At 37.3% G+C, this 19,816-nt stretch overlaps 2 protein-coding genes across 2 annotated transcripts in view; one reads left to right on the forward strand and one right to left on the reverse strand.

Moving 5' to 3' along the window:
* Nucleotides 1-3,737, reverse strand: part of LOC107676468 (calcium and integrin-binding protein 1-like) — a 4,877-nt gene extending 1,140 nt beyond the window's left edge. The window contains exons 1-6 of the mRNA XM_016471020.1: nucleotides 3,496-3,737; nucleotides 3,256-3,290; nucleotides 2,355-2,451; nucleotides 719-872; nucleotides 514-632; nucleotides 342-430 (exon numbers count right to left, since the gene is read on the reverse strand). Coding sequence (XP_016326506.1) covers nucleotides 342-430; nucleotides 514-632; nucleotides 719-872; nucleotides 2,355-2,451; nucleotides 3,256-3,290; nucleotides 3,496-3,546 — 545 coding nt within the window. The 5' untranslated portion in view covers nucleotides 3,547-3,737. The remainder of the gene's footprint in view (nucleotides 1-341; nucleotides 431-513; nucleotides 633-718; nucleotides 873-2,354; nucleotides 2,452-3,255; nucleotides 3,291-3,495) is intronic.
* A 1,418-nt stretch (nucleotides 3,738-5,155) lies between these two features.
* On the forward strand, nucleotides 5,156-12,177 carry LOC107676466 (methionine aminopeptidase 2-like). The gene is made up of 11 exons (XM_016471018.1): nucleotides 5,156-5,358; nucleotides 5,697-5,798; nucleotides 5,896-5,955; nucleotides 6,098-6,200; nucleotides 6,279-6,440; nucleotides 7,544-7,725; nucleotides 7,835-7,929; nucleotides 8,515-8,611; nucleotides 8,694-8,797; nucleotides 10,789-10,904; nucleotides 11,451-12,177. The coding sequence occupies exons 1-11, from the start codon at nucleotides 5,199-5,201 to the stop codon at nucleotides 11,701-11,703; spliced, it is 1,434 nt and encodes a 477-aa protein (XP_016326504.1). The 5' UTR covers nucleotides 5,156-5,198; the 3' UTR covers nucleotides 11,704-12,177.
* Nucleotides 12,178-19,816: the final 7,639 nt, after the last annotated feature.

Genomic DNA, 19,816 nt, shown 5'->3' on the forward strand with positions numbered 1-19,816 from the left:
TATATTAGTTGGCTAAATTTGTCAAGCTATCAAGTTGAAATACTACACTTACTAACACTGAAATAAAAATAATTCAATCATTTAATAATTACATTTCTAAAAGCTATATAGAAAACTAATATAACATAAAAACTAATAACATTCAACAAAATTACTTAAACTAATATGAAAAATAAACACACACATAAAGCTTCATCGCCATTCCTCAACTGTTCAATAAATAATATGAAAAAACTAAACTGTAAAGTAAACATTCACAAGTGAAACTTAATTAGACTGAAGGCAGCAAAATATATGTCAAATACATGTCACTTTTTAAATAAAAAGCAAAATTCTGTCACCTGACAAAATCTGGAGATCTGGAGATGACATGCTGAAATTCTGAGAGATTGACTGTGCCGTCCTTATCAATGTCTGACTCCTCCAGGATCTGCACAATTACATGTGTTTACATTAGTAAAGTTCATCTGGCAGATGTCTCTCATTGATGTGATGTATATCCAGCACACTCACATTGCTTATGAGCTGTCTCATCTCCTCTCCCGTCAGACGGGTGTCATCCGTCTCGCCAGTCAGAGAGTTCACCAGCTTCTCCAGGTCTCTAGCATCAAGAGTCCCGTCATCGTCAAAGTCTGCAGCATAAGAAGTGTTAATAACGAGTGCTGTCTGATATTGCTGTTGTGTTAAACGTCAATATTGAGTACAATCCATCCACTACCAAAGATTCGGAAAGCGTAGTGGGATTTGATTTCCAGGGTCGCTGAATCGCTGAAGGCACTCAAGAGGTCCAGGAAATCCTCAAAGCTCAAGCTGCCATCCTTCATGTCAGAGGTCGAGAAGACGTGACATATCCTTTTCCGGAAGGGGTTAGACTGTGACAGCCAACAAAAACACAGAATATAGTCAGAATATATACAGCTGAATGGCTGAATCTGGAAGGATTAGAAGATATTTTGCTTAAAGAAAATTGACAGAAACAGTAGGGTTTTTGCATTGTGACTGCAGTACAGACTTCGGGCTCTATTTTAACAATCTAAGCGCATGGCGTAGGTGCACTTAGGGCGTGTCCAAATCCACGTTTGCTAGTTTAACCATGGGAAAAAATGGCCGGCGCACCAGGCGCATGGTCTAAAAAGGGTTGCACCTATTCTCTTGATGAGTCATGGGTGTGTTTTGGGCATAACGTGCAATAAACCAATCAGTCTCATCTCCCATTCCCTCTAAAAGCCAGTTGCGCTTGCACCATGGCGGATTCGCTATTTACACAGCTGAATTTGCAAGCGCAAAGACTGAACGCGTCTCCAGAGAGGAAACGGATCTGCTCGAAGCGGATCGAGGAATCGACAATTATACACAATAATAATCTTTTACATTGTAATCCTTTCATTTGTAATATTTGGCATATTTGTGTGCTGCTGCGCTTCCCTGTGTGTGTACTAAGCAGTTGTGGACCCACCTATAGGTGCATAATGCGCTCTTTAATTAACAAAAAATATATATATTGCACCATTGACTTTAGACCAGGTTTCAGTTGGTCAATGGCGCAGTCTATTTCATTTGCCTCAAAATAGCAATAAGCCAACAATGCGTCTGAACACACCTGGTTTTCAGACCAGCACGCCCACGAGCGCACAAATGGGCACAAATGCATTTGCCATTTAAACAACGTGGCACAGGACTTGAAAATGATAACTGCGTCGGGCTGAAACTAGCAAAAACCACTTGCGCCATGCCGCATTGCGCCGGGTGTATAATAGGCATAACGTGCAATAAACCAATCAGTCTCATCTCCCATTCCCTCTAAAAGCCAGTTGCGCTTGCACCATGGCGGATTCGCTATTTACACAGCTGAATTTGCAAGCGCAAAGACTGAACGCGTCTCCAGAGAGGAAACGGATCTGCTCGAAGCGGATCGAGGAATCGACAATTATACACAATAATAATCTTTTACATTGTAATCCTTTCATTTGTAATATTTGGCATATTTGTGTGCTGCTGCGCTTCCCTGTGTGTGTACTAAGCAGTTGTGGACCCACCTATAGGTGCATAATGCGCTCTTTAATTAACAAAAAATATATATATTGCACCATTGACTTTAGACCAGGTTTCAGTTGGTCAATGGCGCAGTCTATTTCATTTGCCTCAAAATAGCAATAAGCCAACAATGCGTCTGAACACACCTGGTTTTCAGACCAGCACGCCCACGAGCGCACAAATGGGCACAAATGCATTTGCCATTTAAACAACGTGGCACAGGACTTGAAAATGATAACTGCGTCGGGCTGAAACTAGCAAAAACCACTTGCGCCATGCCGCATTGCGCCGGGTGTATAATAGGTCCGTTTATCTGTTACCTTCAGTTCAGGAAGAGTGAGGATCTTCTCCATGGACACCCTGGAGCTGTACAGTCCATTTTCTCTGTCCTGCAGCTCAGAGAATATTTTGTGTGCCCTAAACAAACACATTGATGATGAGCCCCAAAAGTCTATAATGTAATGACATTCAAACATTTTTTAAGTATTAGGTAATAATACAGTTTCAGTAACTAAACTACTGCACATTTGTGTAGTTTAGCTATCGTCACAACGACAAATTCACTTTACAGGGAATGCCAAGACAAAATGTACCATGGTTGAGATGATGTACGTGTGAAAAGGCAATAATAAAAATAATATTTGAAAAAAAAAAATGGTTGGTAACTGAAATGAAGCTAAAATAAATTATTAATGTTAGATGAAAAAATTGAAAGGAAAATTAGAAATGTTGTATTGGCAAATAAAATAAGTTGAAGTACTACAATTAACAACACTAAAATTGAAATAAAAATAAATTAGAGCTAAATAGAATTATTTAAAATGTTGAACTACAAATAAATACTACAGCACTAAAATTGAAATAAAAATAAATTAGAGCTAAATAGAATTATTTAAAATGTTGAACTGCAAATATATTAAGTACTACAGATACTAGAAAAATTACGTTAAACAGAAATATTCGACTAAAAGTATAATGAAAAATATAATAAGCTAATTCAAAGTATTGATAAATACTATACTATAAATAATAAAAATAACCCTGCAATAAATCAGCCTGTCAAGTTTTATCGCTATTCCTCACCTGAATACAAAACAATAAGAAACAAACTAAACTGTACAGTCAATATTCACAATTAAAACTTAGCTACACTGAAAGCAGCAAAGCATAACAGAAAATGCAACGTGTGCACAAGTGTAAGTACATCGTGACTTCACTTACATTAAGATTTCTTGCTTTGTGAGAAATGTGAGCTCCTGTGTAAGCAACAATGAACAATTATAAACAAATAAAAGCAACTCATCGCTATATAGTATAAAGAATAAATGTCCAATAAATAAACATATTTACAAACATATTTAAATAATATTACATATATATATATTTTTAAAATTGACATTATCTATCTATCTATCTATCTATCTATCTATTCATCTATCTATCTACCTGTCTCTCTCTCACCTGATACTCTGATAGAAGATCTTTCGGTAACTTGCTCGATGTTCCCCCCATTACCACCTGCTTTTGTTCTGCACGCCTAGTACTTTAACTTTAAACTATAACAAAGTCGATTAATGTTACTATCGTTTCATAAAAACCAAGGAAAGTGCCTAAAGTTTTGCTGTTTTTAGCCAACAGTCTAAACAAACTTTGGTCGAATAACTGCGCTTCCGCTTCCTGGATGACACGTCAGTTGCTATGGGAACAAATTTGCATACATTTTTATTTAACTTCTTCGAGTTTGAGCTGGGGATTTAGTTGGTTAGTTATACAAAGAAATTAGGTTTGGTTATAAAAATGTTCACTTCTGTATACCCAATAGCACAATAAAATTGTGATTAAAATATCATTATTTCCTGGAGCATCTTACTCATTGTTATTGTTAGTTATAGGCGTAACTGTGTTATATAATTATGCCATATATTATTCCGACTAAATGCTGGGAAGGAAAAGACATGAAATGATTCATATAGTATCATGTTGCTCTGACTTTGATCAGCAATTTGCTTATTATTTCAAAAGGTGGCATCATATCACCAAAGAAAAAAGAAAAATCCACTGGCATGCCACTTATTTATTATGAAATAAGTAAACAATTTATTTACAAATGTATTTATGTTCATTTATAACACTTTATAACTATCCCTACGTTCTCCATGCTGTATCATCTGTATGTTCTTCATTTATTGAAGAATTAATTTATTATTCATTAATTTATTTCCTACTACTTGTTTCGCTTCTGTTTCAGTTTTTATAACTATTTCTTACTATGTGTAAGTAAGTTGTTGTTTTTTAGCATGTGTGTTTGGCAGTGTTATTTTTTAGGATTACTGATAAACTACTGTCATTTGAATGTGTAAGTCGCTTTGGATAAAAGCGTCTGATAAATCACTAAATAAATAAATAAATAAATTTATTGGCAATAGTGAATCAATGACGTTCTTTTAAAGTTCCGGTGTTAAACAAAAAGTTGAAAATTATTATAGCCTAAATAAAAGCAATACATATGCCTACACGTTTTCAAGGCCCAAAAAGATTAATAATTGTTTGTCATTTTATAAAATGCATTAAAAAATGTATAGGGGATAAATAAAGGGGTTTTAACAAGGGTGTACAATTTATTAGGGACACTCGTCCCAAGCAATAATTTTAATTTTTAATGTGTATTTGTTAATTTTAACAAACAAGTTTGCTGCGTTAAGATCCTTATGTATGTGCTAGCAGGAAACACAAATTAAATAAGTTACATTTTCCTATATTCTCTTTCGAGTAGTCAAACAATCCAAACAAAACTATAGTTTCCAAAGTCGAACATCGCTTGTTATGATTTTCAAGGGTGTAGAATTTAGTAGGGACGCTATGACATGAACCCAGCGACTGCTAAATTGTCCCTAGCAATAATTTTGATCAAACAATTAAATGTCTGTTGTCTGCAGTTATGACCATAGACTGTATGGTTATGACCCCACCACCAATACCAAAATCAAACCTACGCCCTTGTGGTTTGCAATCTATTTTATGCAGCATACCCCGTGTAGGATCAGGATGGGTTCAGTCGGTTGGACCTTCTTTCGAGTAAAAAGGTCCATCCAGCTGAACGCACAGGAATCCCGGCCGCCGCGCATGATGTACGCTTCACCCACAATCCCTCGCGCGGTCACATCATGGCGGACGAGCAGACGCAGGAGCTGCAGTTCGCAGCTGCACAAATGCAGATTTTACCGAACGGAGACTCTCACTTTCCCAAAGAGGACACGGATCCCGCTGACGAGACCGGGAAGAAGAAGAAAAAGAAGAAGAAGAAGGGAAAACCGGGAGCCGTAGGTAATAAAGACGGACGAAAGTGTCGCGTGGCCCTGACATTTACTGCCCAGTCTGACAAACCGACGAGACCTCGCTAAATCTGATATATAATTTAAAGGACATTCAATTAATAGCAACTAAAAGCATTTTAACAGAGCTTAATATGTAGTTTTTGCGCTGGAGTGTTGAGTTAATGGCTGGTTAAGAGTGTTTAACTAGCTGGTGAACTCATGGCAGTTGTGTAATGTTGTTATAAGAGGACGCAGTCTGACTCCACGTGCTTTCTATGTGCTTTATGTCTGTCAAATGTATATTGTATTGCGATATCTACATCAAATTCCCTGTACTATTATTTATAGGAAACCATGAGGGTGAAGGAGAGCCTGGCATCACCAAAGTGGCAAATCAACTGGAGCAACAAACTTTAGAAGACCAAGAAAAAGAGGACGAGCCCGAAGAGGGTTTGTCTTAAGTTAATTCCCATTACAATTCCATGTGTATCTGCGAAAGTTTTTGTTTTTATATTGATTGTTATATTGTGACATCTCTATTTGGCAGATGGCGAGGAAGGAGATTCAACTGGGAAGAAAAAGAAGAAGAAGAAGAAAAAGAAAGGACGTGAGTGATTGTTGAAATTCCCCCTGGAGTCTCTTATATCCATTAAAATGACCTATTTAAATGTTTTTCCGTATGGACAAAAAAAATGATTCTGTAAAAGGCCTTGAATATAACTTATTCATATTCCTTCATTCTCTTTCAGCCAAAGTTCAAACAGATCCTCCATCTATCCCCATCTGTGAGCTTTACACCAATGGAGTTTATGCCAAGGGCCAGGAATGTGAATATCCACCGACGCAAGATGGGTACAGACAGCAGCTGCTTATTTACACACTTTAAACCCAGCTAAAAACATCATAGTGAATGTGTTTTATTTCACACAGACGCACTGCTGCATGGCGGATGACCAACGAGGAGAAGAAATGTTTGGATCAGGCTAATGAGGAGTTGTGGAGCGACTTCAGACAGGCTGCCGAGGCCCACCGGCAGGTCAGGAAATACGTCATGAGCTGGATCAAACCGGGCATGACCATGATCGAGATCTGGTGAGTGACACCATTCATGGGCTACATTTGTGATATAAAGCCAGTTGGCTTTCATCGGGAAACTTTGGTTAGTGCTGCTGTGGGGAATTTGAAATGGGAAAGTCGTGTTTACTTGGGGACGGATTTACAAACAGCATGCGCTAGGGCAAACTTTCTGTTGGCGCCAAAAAACTACTGTCTGGATTTACTAAAGGCACGCAGTGAAACATTAGGGCCTTTCGCACTGCGGGAACCTTTTCATAGTACCAGAACTAATTGTGGAACTACCCACTTTTTGGCGTCGTGACGTAAGTAGACATTGATTGGCCAAATGTGTATGAAAATGCCCTCACCCGCCATGATTTAAAGCGCTGTGTAAACATACTGTAAACATTGTGTCAACTTATTTCGCAAGTATGGAGAACAGAGATAGATGGATGGATTGAACGTCGCGCACAAATTACGTCGCTGTTGACCGGCTTACGTCACTTCTTAGTACACACTGTCGGTGCGAATGCAACCCTTTAAATGGTACTGGGAAATGAAAATGGTACGTCCCAGTACTTTAGTACTGTACATTTAGTTCTGGAACTAAAGCGGTGCGAAAGGCCCTAAAAGTGGAGTAAAGGCGTGGATACAGTTATTTTTGCAGCTGGCCTTATTGCATATGCATTTGTAGGAGTTTCTCTTTCAAATGCAAAATTTTTATAAGAGTATTTAAACAAATTATGCAAGGTGATTTGCGAAGGTTTGCGGTTTACTTGCTTGATTTTCTTAACGCTTCACGTGGCTGTGATAGTTGCTCATTTGTGCTGCTCTTGGTACATTGCATTGGTCATTATTGAAAATAAACCAGCTGCATCTGTTTTCTTTAATTTGCTTATTGTCAGTAGATCAACAACTGCAGAGCTTTCCTCTCCCGTCGGTGCTTTTATGGGATTGCGGTCTCACTAATTTGCCCTGTTTAGTAAATCTGGCCCAAAAGTGTTACAGCCCTACTTGGCTTTAGCACAAAAACAGCCTTCAGATGACCTGCAAAATATCTAGTTCTAGCCTTTTCAGGTTGACACTCATTGGCAGCCATGAGTTTAATCTGCTAATCAGGCCTAATTTTTCCCTGCTAGTGAAAAACTGGAAGATTGCTCTAGGAAGTTGATCAAGGAAAATGGTCTGAACGCTGGTTTGGCTTTTCCGACCGGCTGCTCGCTGAACCACTGTGCCGCTCACTACACTCCTAATGCAGGAGACCCTACCGTTCTCCAGTACGACGATGTCTGCAAGATCGACTTCGGCACGCACATTAATGGTGCGCCTATTGCAGCAAACATACTGCAAATGACCAATTACCATCTTAATTCCTTCTAAGTGATTTTTATACTGATCTTTGCTGATATTTGATTATTTTGGTATTCCAGGTCGAATCATTGACTGTGCCTTTACTGTCACCTTCAACCCAAAGTACGACAAACTGCTGGAAGCTGTTAAAGATGCTACAAATACTGGAATTAAGGTAGAGTTAGAGTGAGTGAAAACATGCAGGCGACATAACGCGCCAAAATTTAAAGGGAAAAAATCAATGACATCTTCAGTTAGTCTCTTATGCTCCCTACAGCCACATTTATTTGATAAAAAATACAGTAAAAAGAGTAATATTGTGAAATATTATTACAATTACTTTTCTTTCAGAATATATAAAGCTGAATTTTCAGCATCATTACTTCAGTCTTCAGTGTCACGTGATCCTTCAGAAATCATTCTGATACGCTGATTTGCTGCTCAAGAAACATTTCTGATTATCAATGTTGAAAACAGTTGTGCTGCTTCATATTTTTGTAGAAACTGATTCATTTTTTTCAGGATTCTTTGTTTAAAAGAACAACATTTATTTGAAATAGAAATGTTTTGTAACATTATAAATGACTTCGCTGTCACTTTTTGACCAATTAACGCATTGCTTGCTGAAGCAAAATTTCTAATTTTTAAAAAAATCTTTCTAAACCCGAAATGTTTAAACATTAGTGTAAGTTTAATGTATAAGTAATTTGTATTTTATTTTACAGTAATTATTGTAAAGCTCATTGTTCTTTTATTTCAGTGTGCAGGTATTGATGTTCGTTTGTGTGACATTGGAGAATCAATTCAAGAGGTTATGGAGTCTTATGAAGTGGAACTCGATGGAAAAACATATCAAGGTAAATACAAATTGTTTTAACAGCAAAGACCTAGAAATAACACACAATATGATTTCACCAATGATGCTACTTTTCTTTCCAGTGAAACCAATCCGAAATCTCAATGGCCACTCTATTGGACAGTACAGAATACATGCAGGCAAGACGGTGCCCATAGTGAAAGGAGGTGAAGCCACTAGGATGGAGGTACGTCGTGACTTTCTACAAAGTTTTGGTTTCACAGATGTGAATATATCTTTGATGCTTGGTTTTTATTTGGTGTCACCCAATAAATGTTCATAAGAAGGAAAATGGAGGCTGCATTTGTATGTCTCAGGAGAAAGACTTAATCTTAGGAAAAGGGACAGAGAAATGTTTAACAGTTTTGAGAAAATCTGAGAAAAGTCTGATGGTTTAGGGCTGAGTTTGGGTGTGCCAGAGTTATCAACACAACCCTAAGCTGACACATCTCTATCAGTCAACACCACAGGGCTTAAAGAGAGGTGTAGTCAAGTACACCAGCCTCCAAAATGTTCACCAAGGCAGCATTTATTTGATCTAAAATGCAGTAATATTATGAAATATTTTTACAATTTAAAGTAACTGTTTTCTATTTCAATATATTTTAAAATAAATGTATTCCTGTGATGCAAAGCTGAATTTGCAGCATCATTACTCCAGTCTTCAGTGTCACATGATCCTTCAGAAATCATTCTAATATGCTGATTTGCTGCTCAAGAAACATTTCTGAATATTATCCATCTTGAAGGCAGGGTAAGCGATTTCTGGTAGCCAATGTTGATATTTGAAATCACCAAAACAAACACGCCCCTACCCCAAAAGGGTCTTGCCCCTATTTTGATAGCTCCGCCCCACATATACGTACGCAACCCAGGCAACGATTAGTTCTGTGAAACAAAGCAAAACCAATGTTACACCGTGTCTACACTGGACATGAGCGGCGCGGCGCAACAAATCCCCGACAGAAAACTGCTGCCGGGTTCTGTTTATGACGTGCTGACACAAATTTCAAATGGTTTTCAACGGTCGTTTGATCACGTCCAGTGTAGGCAGACTTTAGCTGTTGTAGACACGGTGTTACTCACCTATTGAGAAGAAACAAAGCAACCTCGGCGTCCGATCGCAGGCCTCCGCTCCTTGAGTTCTCTCCAGCGCTGGAAAGCTGATCCGATATTTACACGGGTCCTACTTCTTGCCTTATCATTCCGCAGACGTTTTCCTCTTTTGTTTTTTATCTGCCATCTCTATCTTTCTGTCGCTGGCTCGGCTAATGTCCGTCCCATGCACTGAACGCGCTCTCCTCCACATCACGAGTAGACACGCCCCTTATTGCTGATTGGCTACAAGTTTGTTTTGCTATTCGGCCCGAATCAGTTTTCTAAAGTGTTTTTGAAAAATTACATACCCTACCTTTAAAAACAACAGTGAAGCCATGATGCTTTTTTTTGTTTGTTTCGGGATTCTTTGATGAATAGAAAGTTCAAAAGAACAGCATTTATTTGAAATAGAAATCTTTTGTAACATAAATGTCTTTATCGCGCTCAATGGCATGACATTTCCTGACCAGGCGCCGAGTGGAGCCAATCACAACACACACTGGCCCAGCTAACCAATCACAACACACACTGGCCCAGCTAACCAATCACAACACACACTGGCCCAGCTAACCAATCACAACACACACTGGCCCAGCTAACCAATCACAACACACACTGGCCCAGCTAACCAATCACAACACACACTGGCCCAGCTAACCAATCACAACACACACTGGCCCAGCTAACCAATCAGAAGGCGGTATTTCAGAGTATTTCAGAAGGCGGTATTTCAGAAGGCGGACCTTCATTTGATACAGGAACTATTCGAGCCGTTCATGCCAGACTGGGGAGAGAGGTGTTGTAATAATGTAAAATATGTGAAAAATAATGTGTTTTTCTTTGTAAATGCATAATAGGACCCCTTTAATGCAATCCTTGCTGAATAAGTGTTAATATCATTCAGTAAATAAATAAATCTTACTGAGCCCAAACATCACTTTGTCAAGTCAACATTTTACTGTGAAGGTGTAAATCTGCTCCTTTGTTTGGAAAGCAAACATGTAGTGTTATTAATCTCAGTGTTAAGGCTTTAATTCTGTCATTTTGATTTTGTCACATGCTGAATTTCCTCTTTTACAGGAAGGAGAGGTTTATGCTATCGAGACCTTCGGCAGCACTGGGAAAGGCATGGTGCACGATGACATGGAGTGTTCCCATTACATGAAAAACTTTGAAGTTGGTCACGTGCCAATAAGGTGAGATGCACGCCGCTCTTATTCCTAACTAACTCTCCAGAAACAAGCAATTTGTCAGTCATAGCCAATCAGAAGATTAATTGACTTAATTCACCCAAAACTGAAAATTAGCCAATGTTTTACTCACCCTTAAAGCATCCTAGATGTATATGACTTCCTTCTTTCAGACAAATCCAATCGGAGTTATATTAAAAATTATCCTGACTCTTGCAAACGTTAGAATTGGGAGTAGGCGGGATAAAGCGCGTGCATCCATAATAAAATGTGCCTCACACGGCTCCGGGGCGTGAATTTTATTACGGATGCGCATGCTTTATTTGACTACTTTTGGACTGTTGAACAAAAACACCTGCCTAAGGAGAAAGTCATATACACCTAGGATGCTTTGAGGGTGAGTAAAACATGGGCTAGTTTTCATTTTTGGGTGAACTAACCCTTTAATGTTCTGGGAGCATGCCTGTGATGCCTAAAAAGGATCCCTACATAGGCAGCTCAAAAGATTTTCATCAGAATTATGATTTACCTGCTCACGTTCCTCTTTCCCAGACTCCCCAGAGCCAAGCACTTGTTGAACGTGGTCAACGAGAACTTCGGCACTCTCGCCTTCTGCCGCCGCTGGTTGGATCGCCTCGGTGAGACCAAATATTTAATGGCACTGAAGAACCTCTGCGACCTGGGCATCATCGACCCCTACCCCCCTCTGTGCGACACCAAAGGCTGCTACACGGCCCAGTTTGAACACACCATCCTGCTGAGACCCACCTGCAAGGAGGTGGTCAGCCGAGGAGACGATTACTAGGCCTCCACGTCACCAGTTTTTATAAAACTCTCCTCTGCTTTCGTATCACATGAGTATTTTGATGGGTAAAGGCCTGAGTAAGTTAATGAGCTGTGCCTTCTCATTTTTAACATGCTAGCATTTGTTTGTATAAAGGATAAATGGAGGTTTAAGTCCTCTGTGGTAAAGCTGTCCCCTTGTTTAACCATGGTGGAGCTCACTGGCGCAGATGTGTAGAAGTGCTCTAGAACCATTTTGTAAATGCTGACAACGATCTGGTACACTTTTCTTGATCAACACCCAGAGAAATGTGAATTCAAAAGCACATTTTTAAATCATCTGGATTAGCTATGTTACACATTAGCAGTTGCACGTTTTTTTTTTTTGTACACAAAGCTTTACTAAATCCTGGCCTTAAAAGAAATTAGGAAACGTTCATGTTTTGATTATTATTATTTTTAATCAAGTGCTGTTTCTCCTTTTCAGTTTGATTCAGTTACACATTTAGGCTGAAAAGTAGTACGAGACATTACAGATGGGGTTTAGCTTTATTCCTTAGCTCAAGAATGGACTTTAATGCAGCATACACCCCCATAATAAAATACTCATTCAAACACATGCTTTCCTCTAAGAGTGGGCACTCATAACAAAACTGGCGATGTTGATATGTAAGCATCTATATTTTGGCTATGCTTGATTTCAAGTAAAGCCTGTTTGAAATTAATCTACTTTCTCAGAATAAAGCACATCTGGTGTTTTATTTTGAAGTGAAATAAAATTTATAAGAAATTATGTGATCTGCAAGTTGTTTCACGTTCTTTGTATCAAGGCTTCATCATGTAACCAAATGCTTTAAATTAAGTGTAAAAGTCCTATACTTTTCCTTTATTAATTAAAGCTTTAGAAAATAATTTATTTACAAGGTAGGGTAGGCGATTTCGGAGAGGCGTATGGAAGCCCGTTTCCGCCAATGAATAAAAAAAGTTATTGCAAATTACACCTGTATTTCTATAGTCTTTGGTTACACGTACTTCATAGAGTGAGTTTCGAAAAAAATAAAAAATAGCGCTCGCGAACAGGTTAACTCAGAAGCCACAACAACTGCTCTAATCTTACAGTACATTGACTAAAAGTAAGTAGCTTACTGTTATTTATATCTTAGATTTAAATTGACGTATCACAAGTATATGTGACCCGTGCTGGCAAAATGAGTCGGAATGTGCACGGGCTAATTTTGAGCTAGACGCAAAAAAGGGAAAAATGCCGAGAGAGCTCAACGCGCTGCAACTTAAGAAAACACATGCAAATAGAAAAAGCACCAGCAAATAAAGAAAATATCTAAATCAATTTGACAGCACGTGCTGCAAAAACACAACCAAATACAGAAATGCGCTGCAAATAGGCACAGACCACAACGGGAGGACCCCAACAATGCCAAAATTACCCAAACAAAACGAAAATTAACCATGGTTTTATTATAGTAAAAGTGTATTAACCATGTTTTTTTGTTTTTTTTTGTGTTGATTACCATTTGTATAACCACAGTTGTACAAATACCATGGTTAAACTATGGTTAGTGTAGCAAAACCATGGTTAATTTTTGGTTAACACCGTGGTTTAACTATAGTAACCATTTTTTTTTATTTATATTTATTTTTATATAATACTTATATTTTTAATTAATCAATTTGTTTATTTTAATAGTAAAACCATGGTTACTTTTTGTAAGGGAAGTTGTAAAAGTAAGTTAGCCAGCTTACATAACGTTTCACAATTACAGTAATTGTGTATTTCTTCAGCTTATTTAGGCTAATAAAAAAAAAAAACTAAGGAATCCTATGATCAGGATGTTAAAGGGGTCATATGATGCGATTTCAATTTTTCCTTTGACTTTCACCGTGGACGAAGCGGAATTAGGAATTTTGCATGAGGGCACAAAGGATTCACATCTCCTTTAACCAAACAAACCAAACTCTCATGTTTCCATTCAACATGTTCTGAATGAATCGAAATATTCTGGATGCTCAGAAACTGTCCATCACGCTAATGACCTGCGGGTGCACTCGCTTCCTATTCCATTTGAACAGCCAGTCTTTCTTGCGCCTGTAGCGTTTGGACAGCAGAACGTAGAGGAGGGGGTTCACGCAGGGGTGCAGATACTGGAGAACCGTGCAGGCGAAATTAAACCTCTCCCAAGAGCGCCCGTGCCGGTAAAGTCCCAAATACACGCACAGCTCTAGAACGTACCCTGGCAGCCAGCACAAGGAGAACGTCCCGGCGGACAAGAACACCATGAGCGACGCCTGCCTTGTGTTCCGGTAACCTGCGAAGGACATAACGGGTCTCTTGTGCAGGAAAAGAGCGATACGTGCCGAGTTGACCGCGATAACCAGCATTGGGATGAGATAGTACAGCACAAACTGGCTGAGAACGACCTGGTAATGATGTTCTTGGGTAGTGGGCAAACAAACGGTGCAGTTACTCACACCTGGGCCTAAGCTTTCCTGAGTGGCGAAAATACACAACGGCAGACTTATAAAGAAACTCAAGGCCCAGACCAGAATAAACATGAGCACCACCAGATCCAGGGAGAATGCCAGCAGAAACTGATAGACCTTGCAGGGCGTGATGCCCAGAGGCCAGGAGAAACTGACCGCCGAGTGGACGGTGAAGGGGATGAGGAGGAGCATGAGGAGGTCGGCCAGAGACATGCTGAGGAGAAGAACGTCCAGGCGGTTTTTACGAAAGCTCTTGTGTTTGGCGAAGAGAGAAAAGGCCAGCAGGTTGGCGCAGAAACCGATGCCCACTATGATGCCACAAGTGCAAGCAAAGATCACTCCATAACTGTTAGTGGCTCCCTGTGAGACAATGGCAAAAAAAAGGTATTCTTTGAGCTACACTTAAATTCTTCTTAGTGTGAATAAAAAAAATAAAAAATAAAAAAAAATATATATATAAAATAATATTATAGCTAAATATCATTTAACATTTCAAATAGAAAATACATTATAATTTTATATAAAATAAATTCAAAATTATAATTATAAATTATGCATACTGTCTGAAATTATTTTTTAAATATATTAATATTTTATTGCATAAATATTATACATTTAAATATATAAGACATACAAAAATAAAAAGATATATATACTGCTGTTCAAAAGTTTGAGATCAGTAAAAAAAATTCTTATGCTCACCAAGGCTATCAATTTGATCAAAAATACAGAAAACTAAACTGTAAATACAGAAAACTAATTTTGTGAAATATTATTGCAATTTAAAATAACAAATTGTGTTCTTTTTAACTTTTTTATTCAAAGAAAAACATTGATAAATATTAGAATGATATGACTGATTCCTATATATAATTTTAATAATTTATATATAATTTATATAATTAATTATATATGTAATTTAATATTTTTTTTATTATTATTCCTCGTTAAAAACATAATTCAAAGTTAGGTTCATTATCATCTTGCGTCATTTTTCATTTGGCTATACTAAAAATGTTAAATGATAAATTATATAGTAAAATAAGTAAAATAATTGTTATTATTAATGAATTACTAATTTATTGTCAGAGAAAACTAGCTACTCACCATCTCAGACGTTTAATTAGATATCCATGTATTCGCAAATGCATCCGTCATTTATCTGTGCTTTCAGATAAGGTTCAACAAATAATTTTTTTAATTCAAAGAGATGTCTAAAAATGTACAGACATAATCTCACTGTTAGAATACAAATAAAACAGGCAAACTTTCCCTAATGCTTCAATTAGAATAAGTGCCATTTACAGAGCCGAAAAGAAAAATGTCCATGTATCAATGAAGTCTCCTATTCGAATTGATATCAAAAAGCTACTTCTTGCGAATGATTTTATGTAGAGAAAATACAGCAAATGACATGTTTCAAATGAATGTATGTCAGCTATTACCTGCTGCTTTTCCATCTGCCACTCTCTGATCGGATCGGAGGCTCATTGATTTGTGATTGATCTCTAGCTCTTCTATGCTGTGGTTTATGAGTCTAAGGCATGGCATGTGATCCTAAAGCACTCACAGGAAGTTGACAGAAGGTTGCATTTACCTCTCCATCCATTAGCGTGTGTAGTGAAAGGTGTATTATTGTTGTTAGAGCCATTTTTGTGTCTTTATTTGCCTTGTATTTGCCCTCTGAGCACAGACACACTGATTGATTATTCCACCGTCCTCAGTCACTAGTAACGGCTACTTAAACTGTATTGATGAAAGAATGAAGTTACACTTTGCATGCATAGAAAAATAGTAAAAACTGCAATTATATGGTGCAAATCATGAGAATGAATTTGGAGTTGCTGTAAAATAAGCGTGCATTTATTTATTTTTTCTCATCAAAAAACAAAAAATACATATAAAATAAATGTAATTTGTTTAAATATTCACACACACACACACACACACACACACACACATATATATATATATATATATATATAGTAAAAAATATAAACAATATTTTCAAAAATATAAAAAAATTGATCATATATATTACAATTACTTATATATATATATATACATAAGAATTTCAGGAATTTTTTTTTACAAATATTTGCCTTACATTATTTGTAAATCTTAATGATTAAAATATAATATAATATAGTGATGTAAAGGTGTTGCTTTGCATTCATAGACAAATGATAATACTAAAAACTGCAATTATATGGTGCAAATCATGAGAATGAATTTGGAGTTCTTGTAAAATATATTTTTAGTAGCTTTATTATGTATTGCTCATCAATTTAATTTTTTTGAAAATAGCAGAACATTAACTAAACTGAAAGAAAAGCAGGATAATACATAAAAAAAAAGAAAAGAAAAATACCAAAAATCTGAATGTAGACCAGCATAACTATCTAAAGTGCATTTGAAAATCTCATCAAAATCAGCAGCATTGAGATACATTCAGGGAATAAATATTCCAATCAAATAAATTAAATATTACATGAAATGTCTGACTGAATGAATACGTTTAAAAAAGGGAACTCCTCTGATTATAACAAATGCAAATTAGTTTGTATATGAAGCGCTTTCTACTTATCAAATGAAGCTCTAGAATAGAGAACTGATTAGAAAGTTTATTTTGAACGAAAAACAAACCATGATTTAGTCACTTTTTTGCAGAAGAGCCCTCATATCCCATGCCACAGTGAAATAGTCTTTTTTGAACTTTACATTTTAAAGGTGCATCCACCAACATTAAGCGTTACAACTCAACTTCAACTGTGTCAGGCAGCAAATCATCTTATATCACTGTTCATTTGCATAAAGCCTTCTCTATTCGTCCAGATTCAGTCGCTATGCTTTGAATCGCTGTCAGTGTGACCGTGCCTTCATTCTTATCCAGGCCAAAGAGTGGCTTCTATACTCTTTGTCCAGGCTCTTTTATTGGTCTCTAATTTGCATACGGAAGCCACACCCCCCTGTCTCTCCTCCTATCCGGGTCTCTCCATCTTCCCAAACTCATCTTCCTCTTCCTCTTGCTCACAGCTTTCAGTGGCTGCTCCTGGTATCTCAGGGTCTTGCTGGTCTCCTGCGGCAGGTCGTCTCTCGTCCCTATAGTGTCCATTTGAAAGCTCAAGGGGAAGTTTTTGGTGCTGCCCATGGGTTTGGGCCGGTGTGCGGTGGACCACAGCGGGGTCTGGACGCTTCCCTCCCTCTGACCGTGGGAGTCCCACACCTGAGCCGTGTGCACCTGTTCAAGCAGATCCTGGATAAACGTACGCCTCTTCCGGTCATGCAGGGATCGACCCCTGTCGTGCATCATCTGTGCATGTCCTACTGAACGCCGCCTGGGGCCAAAAGAGAGAGGATATAGATATTGAACTCGCATGCAAAGATGTTGGCATTTGACTAGTAGACATGATAAAGCAGCATAATGGTTTTCCCTTTACCGCATGCAAAGCAGTGCATTTCCTAAAAGTTGTAGCGTCCTGTTTCTTCTGCTGCCCGCAGATGGCAGTCTCAACACAGCTCTGACTTTTTGAGCTCTGTCAGAAATCAAGTAGTAAGAGGAGATCATGACTCACTGTCTGAAGCTGAGAGTGTTAGTGGGTCTGGGTTGGACCGGTATCGGGACGGTTAACAGGAACACAGCAAACCCCCAATGCCTCAACATACTGCTGGACAACTGCACACAGGAGAAATTCACAAGGTGTTATTAAATAGTATCTAGTGTGTGTGTGTGTGTGTGTGTGAATATATACATTTTATATAGCCTATATGATTTATTTGTATTTATTATTTGTAATATTTTATTACACATATTAGTCAAAAAAGGCGACAAATACAGTTTTATAATACATATAAAATATTTAAAATACAATATAAAAAATATTTGCCTTTAATTTAAATATACATAGGCTATACTATATATGTTAATGTTTTACTACACATATTAGTCAAAGAATAGGCAACAAATATAATACAAATTAATTATACATATTAAAATATTTTATGTATATTTAAAATACAATATTTAAAAAATTTGCCTTTAATTTAAATAGAATCTAATATAATACATATACTATATACTACAGATTTATAATTTTTTATTATAAATGCAATAGATGTTTAATTTTTATTTAAAAATAAATAATTACTATACATTTTATAAGAAGTTTTAAAACAAATTATGATATTTTGCATACACTTAGCATATATATATATATATATTGATAATGTACTGTCTATTTGGGTAAAAAATATACATATAAAATATATATTTTATAATTAATTGCTACATAAATTTGGAAATATATAAGTTTGCTCTATATAAGTTTGGAAAAAATATATAATATTTATGTTAATTAATTTATCAATCTGATTTGAATTTAACATAAAACATTTTAAATATAAGATCATATTTTTTCACCTTCTGTATGCATGATAATAAAATGCATTTCATAAAATATATTTCCATAAAATGGAAATAGTAATTGAATGATATAATTAGTCATCAATTAACATGAGGTGTAATACATGAAACTGCTGTTGTAAGGCTTTGACATTGATAATATACTCACATGTAATGCCACTGCTGAGTCGATCAGTTATTGCTGCATGTGACTGCCAACGGCTGGACGTCTTACAGCTGTTGAAGAGCCACATGTGACTGTACGTTCATCAAACAAGAGCATCAGCTGCTGCCTTAATGAAGCATGTTAATATGTCCAAACTCTTCCCAAGTCTCCTTCCAGAAGGTTTGAAGGAATGAACGCATAGAGAGGGAGAGGGAGAGAGGACCAGAGCGATGGGCGTTAGATTTATTGCACCGGTGGGTCGTGTAAGTCTCCTTTGCTGTTCACTGCAAACTGGTATGGACAGCAGGCGTTACAGCTGAGAAAATTAGTGTGCACTACATGCTTGTCTGTGTGTGTGTGTGTGTGTGTGTGTCTGCTGCCCATGAGTGCCAAAGTGTATACTAGACTGACAAACCACACACACACTCCAAGAAATGCACAGGCAGACACCTTCATTGGAAAGAGGGTGGCACGCTGCTCTCTCGCTCTCTCTCTCAAAACACTCATGAGGAGCTCAGGTTTGGCCAGGAGGGGGAGTGTGTGAGGAATAATCACCCACTGATCTCTGACTTGAACTTTTGATGAATTTTTCTGTCTTCACTGTGTTTTCTACAACTATTCAGAGCTTGTCCACACACTGGGTCCTTTTAATATATGAGGTAAATGCTGGAAAATACACTCTTAAAAATAAAGGTGCTTGAAAGGTTCTTCACAGTGATGCCATAGAAGAACCATTTTTCAGTCAAAGGTTCTTTAAAGAACCATCTCTTTCTTCCCTTTTTATAATCTGAAGAACCTTCTTTCGCCACAAAAAACCTTTTATGAAACAGAAACAGTTCTTCAGATGTTAAAGGTTCTTTATGGAACCATTTAGACAAAAAGGTTCTTCTATGGCATCATGAAGCACCTTTACTTTTAAGAGTATACTTCTTTTTGGCTTAATTATTTCCTGAAAGCCATTAAAACGGACAAATGATTCTTCTTTGACCAATTCTTTGTTCAAATTATTCTTTTATGTCTGTGTGTGTGTGTGTGTGTGTGTGTGTGTGTGTGTGTGTGTGTTTAGAA

This window comes from Sinocyclocheilus anshuiensis, unplaced genomic scaffold (genome assembly GCF_001515605.1).
Source record: "Sinocyclocheilus anshuiensis isolate Anshui unplaced genomic scaffold, SAMN03320099.WGS_v1.1 scaffold228, whole genome shotgun sequence".
Taxonomy (NCBI): Eukaryota; Metazoa; Chordata; class Actinopteri; order Cypriniformes; family Cyprinidae; genus Sinocyclocheilus; species Sinocyclocheilus anshuiensis.

What these genes read in the sequence shown, in the direction of transcription:
- LOC107676466 (XM_016471018.1), top strand. Translation starts at nt 5,199, where the DNA reads ATGGCGGACGAGCAGACGCAGGAGCTGCAGTTCGCAGCTGCACAAATG. An exon ending in ATGACCATGATCGAGATCTG is followed by an intron (nt 6,441 to 7,543) that starts GTGAGTGACACC and finishes TTTCCCTGCTAG; the next exon opens with TGAAAAACTGGAAGATTGCT. An exon ending in GTGAAGCCACTAGGATGGAG is followed by an intron (nt 8,798 to 10,788) that starts GTACGTCGTGAC and finishes CCTCTTTTACAG; the next exon opens with GAAGGAGAGGTTTATGCTAT.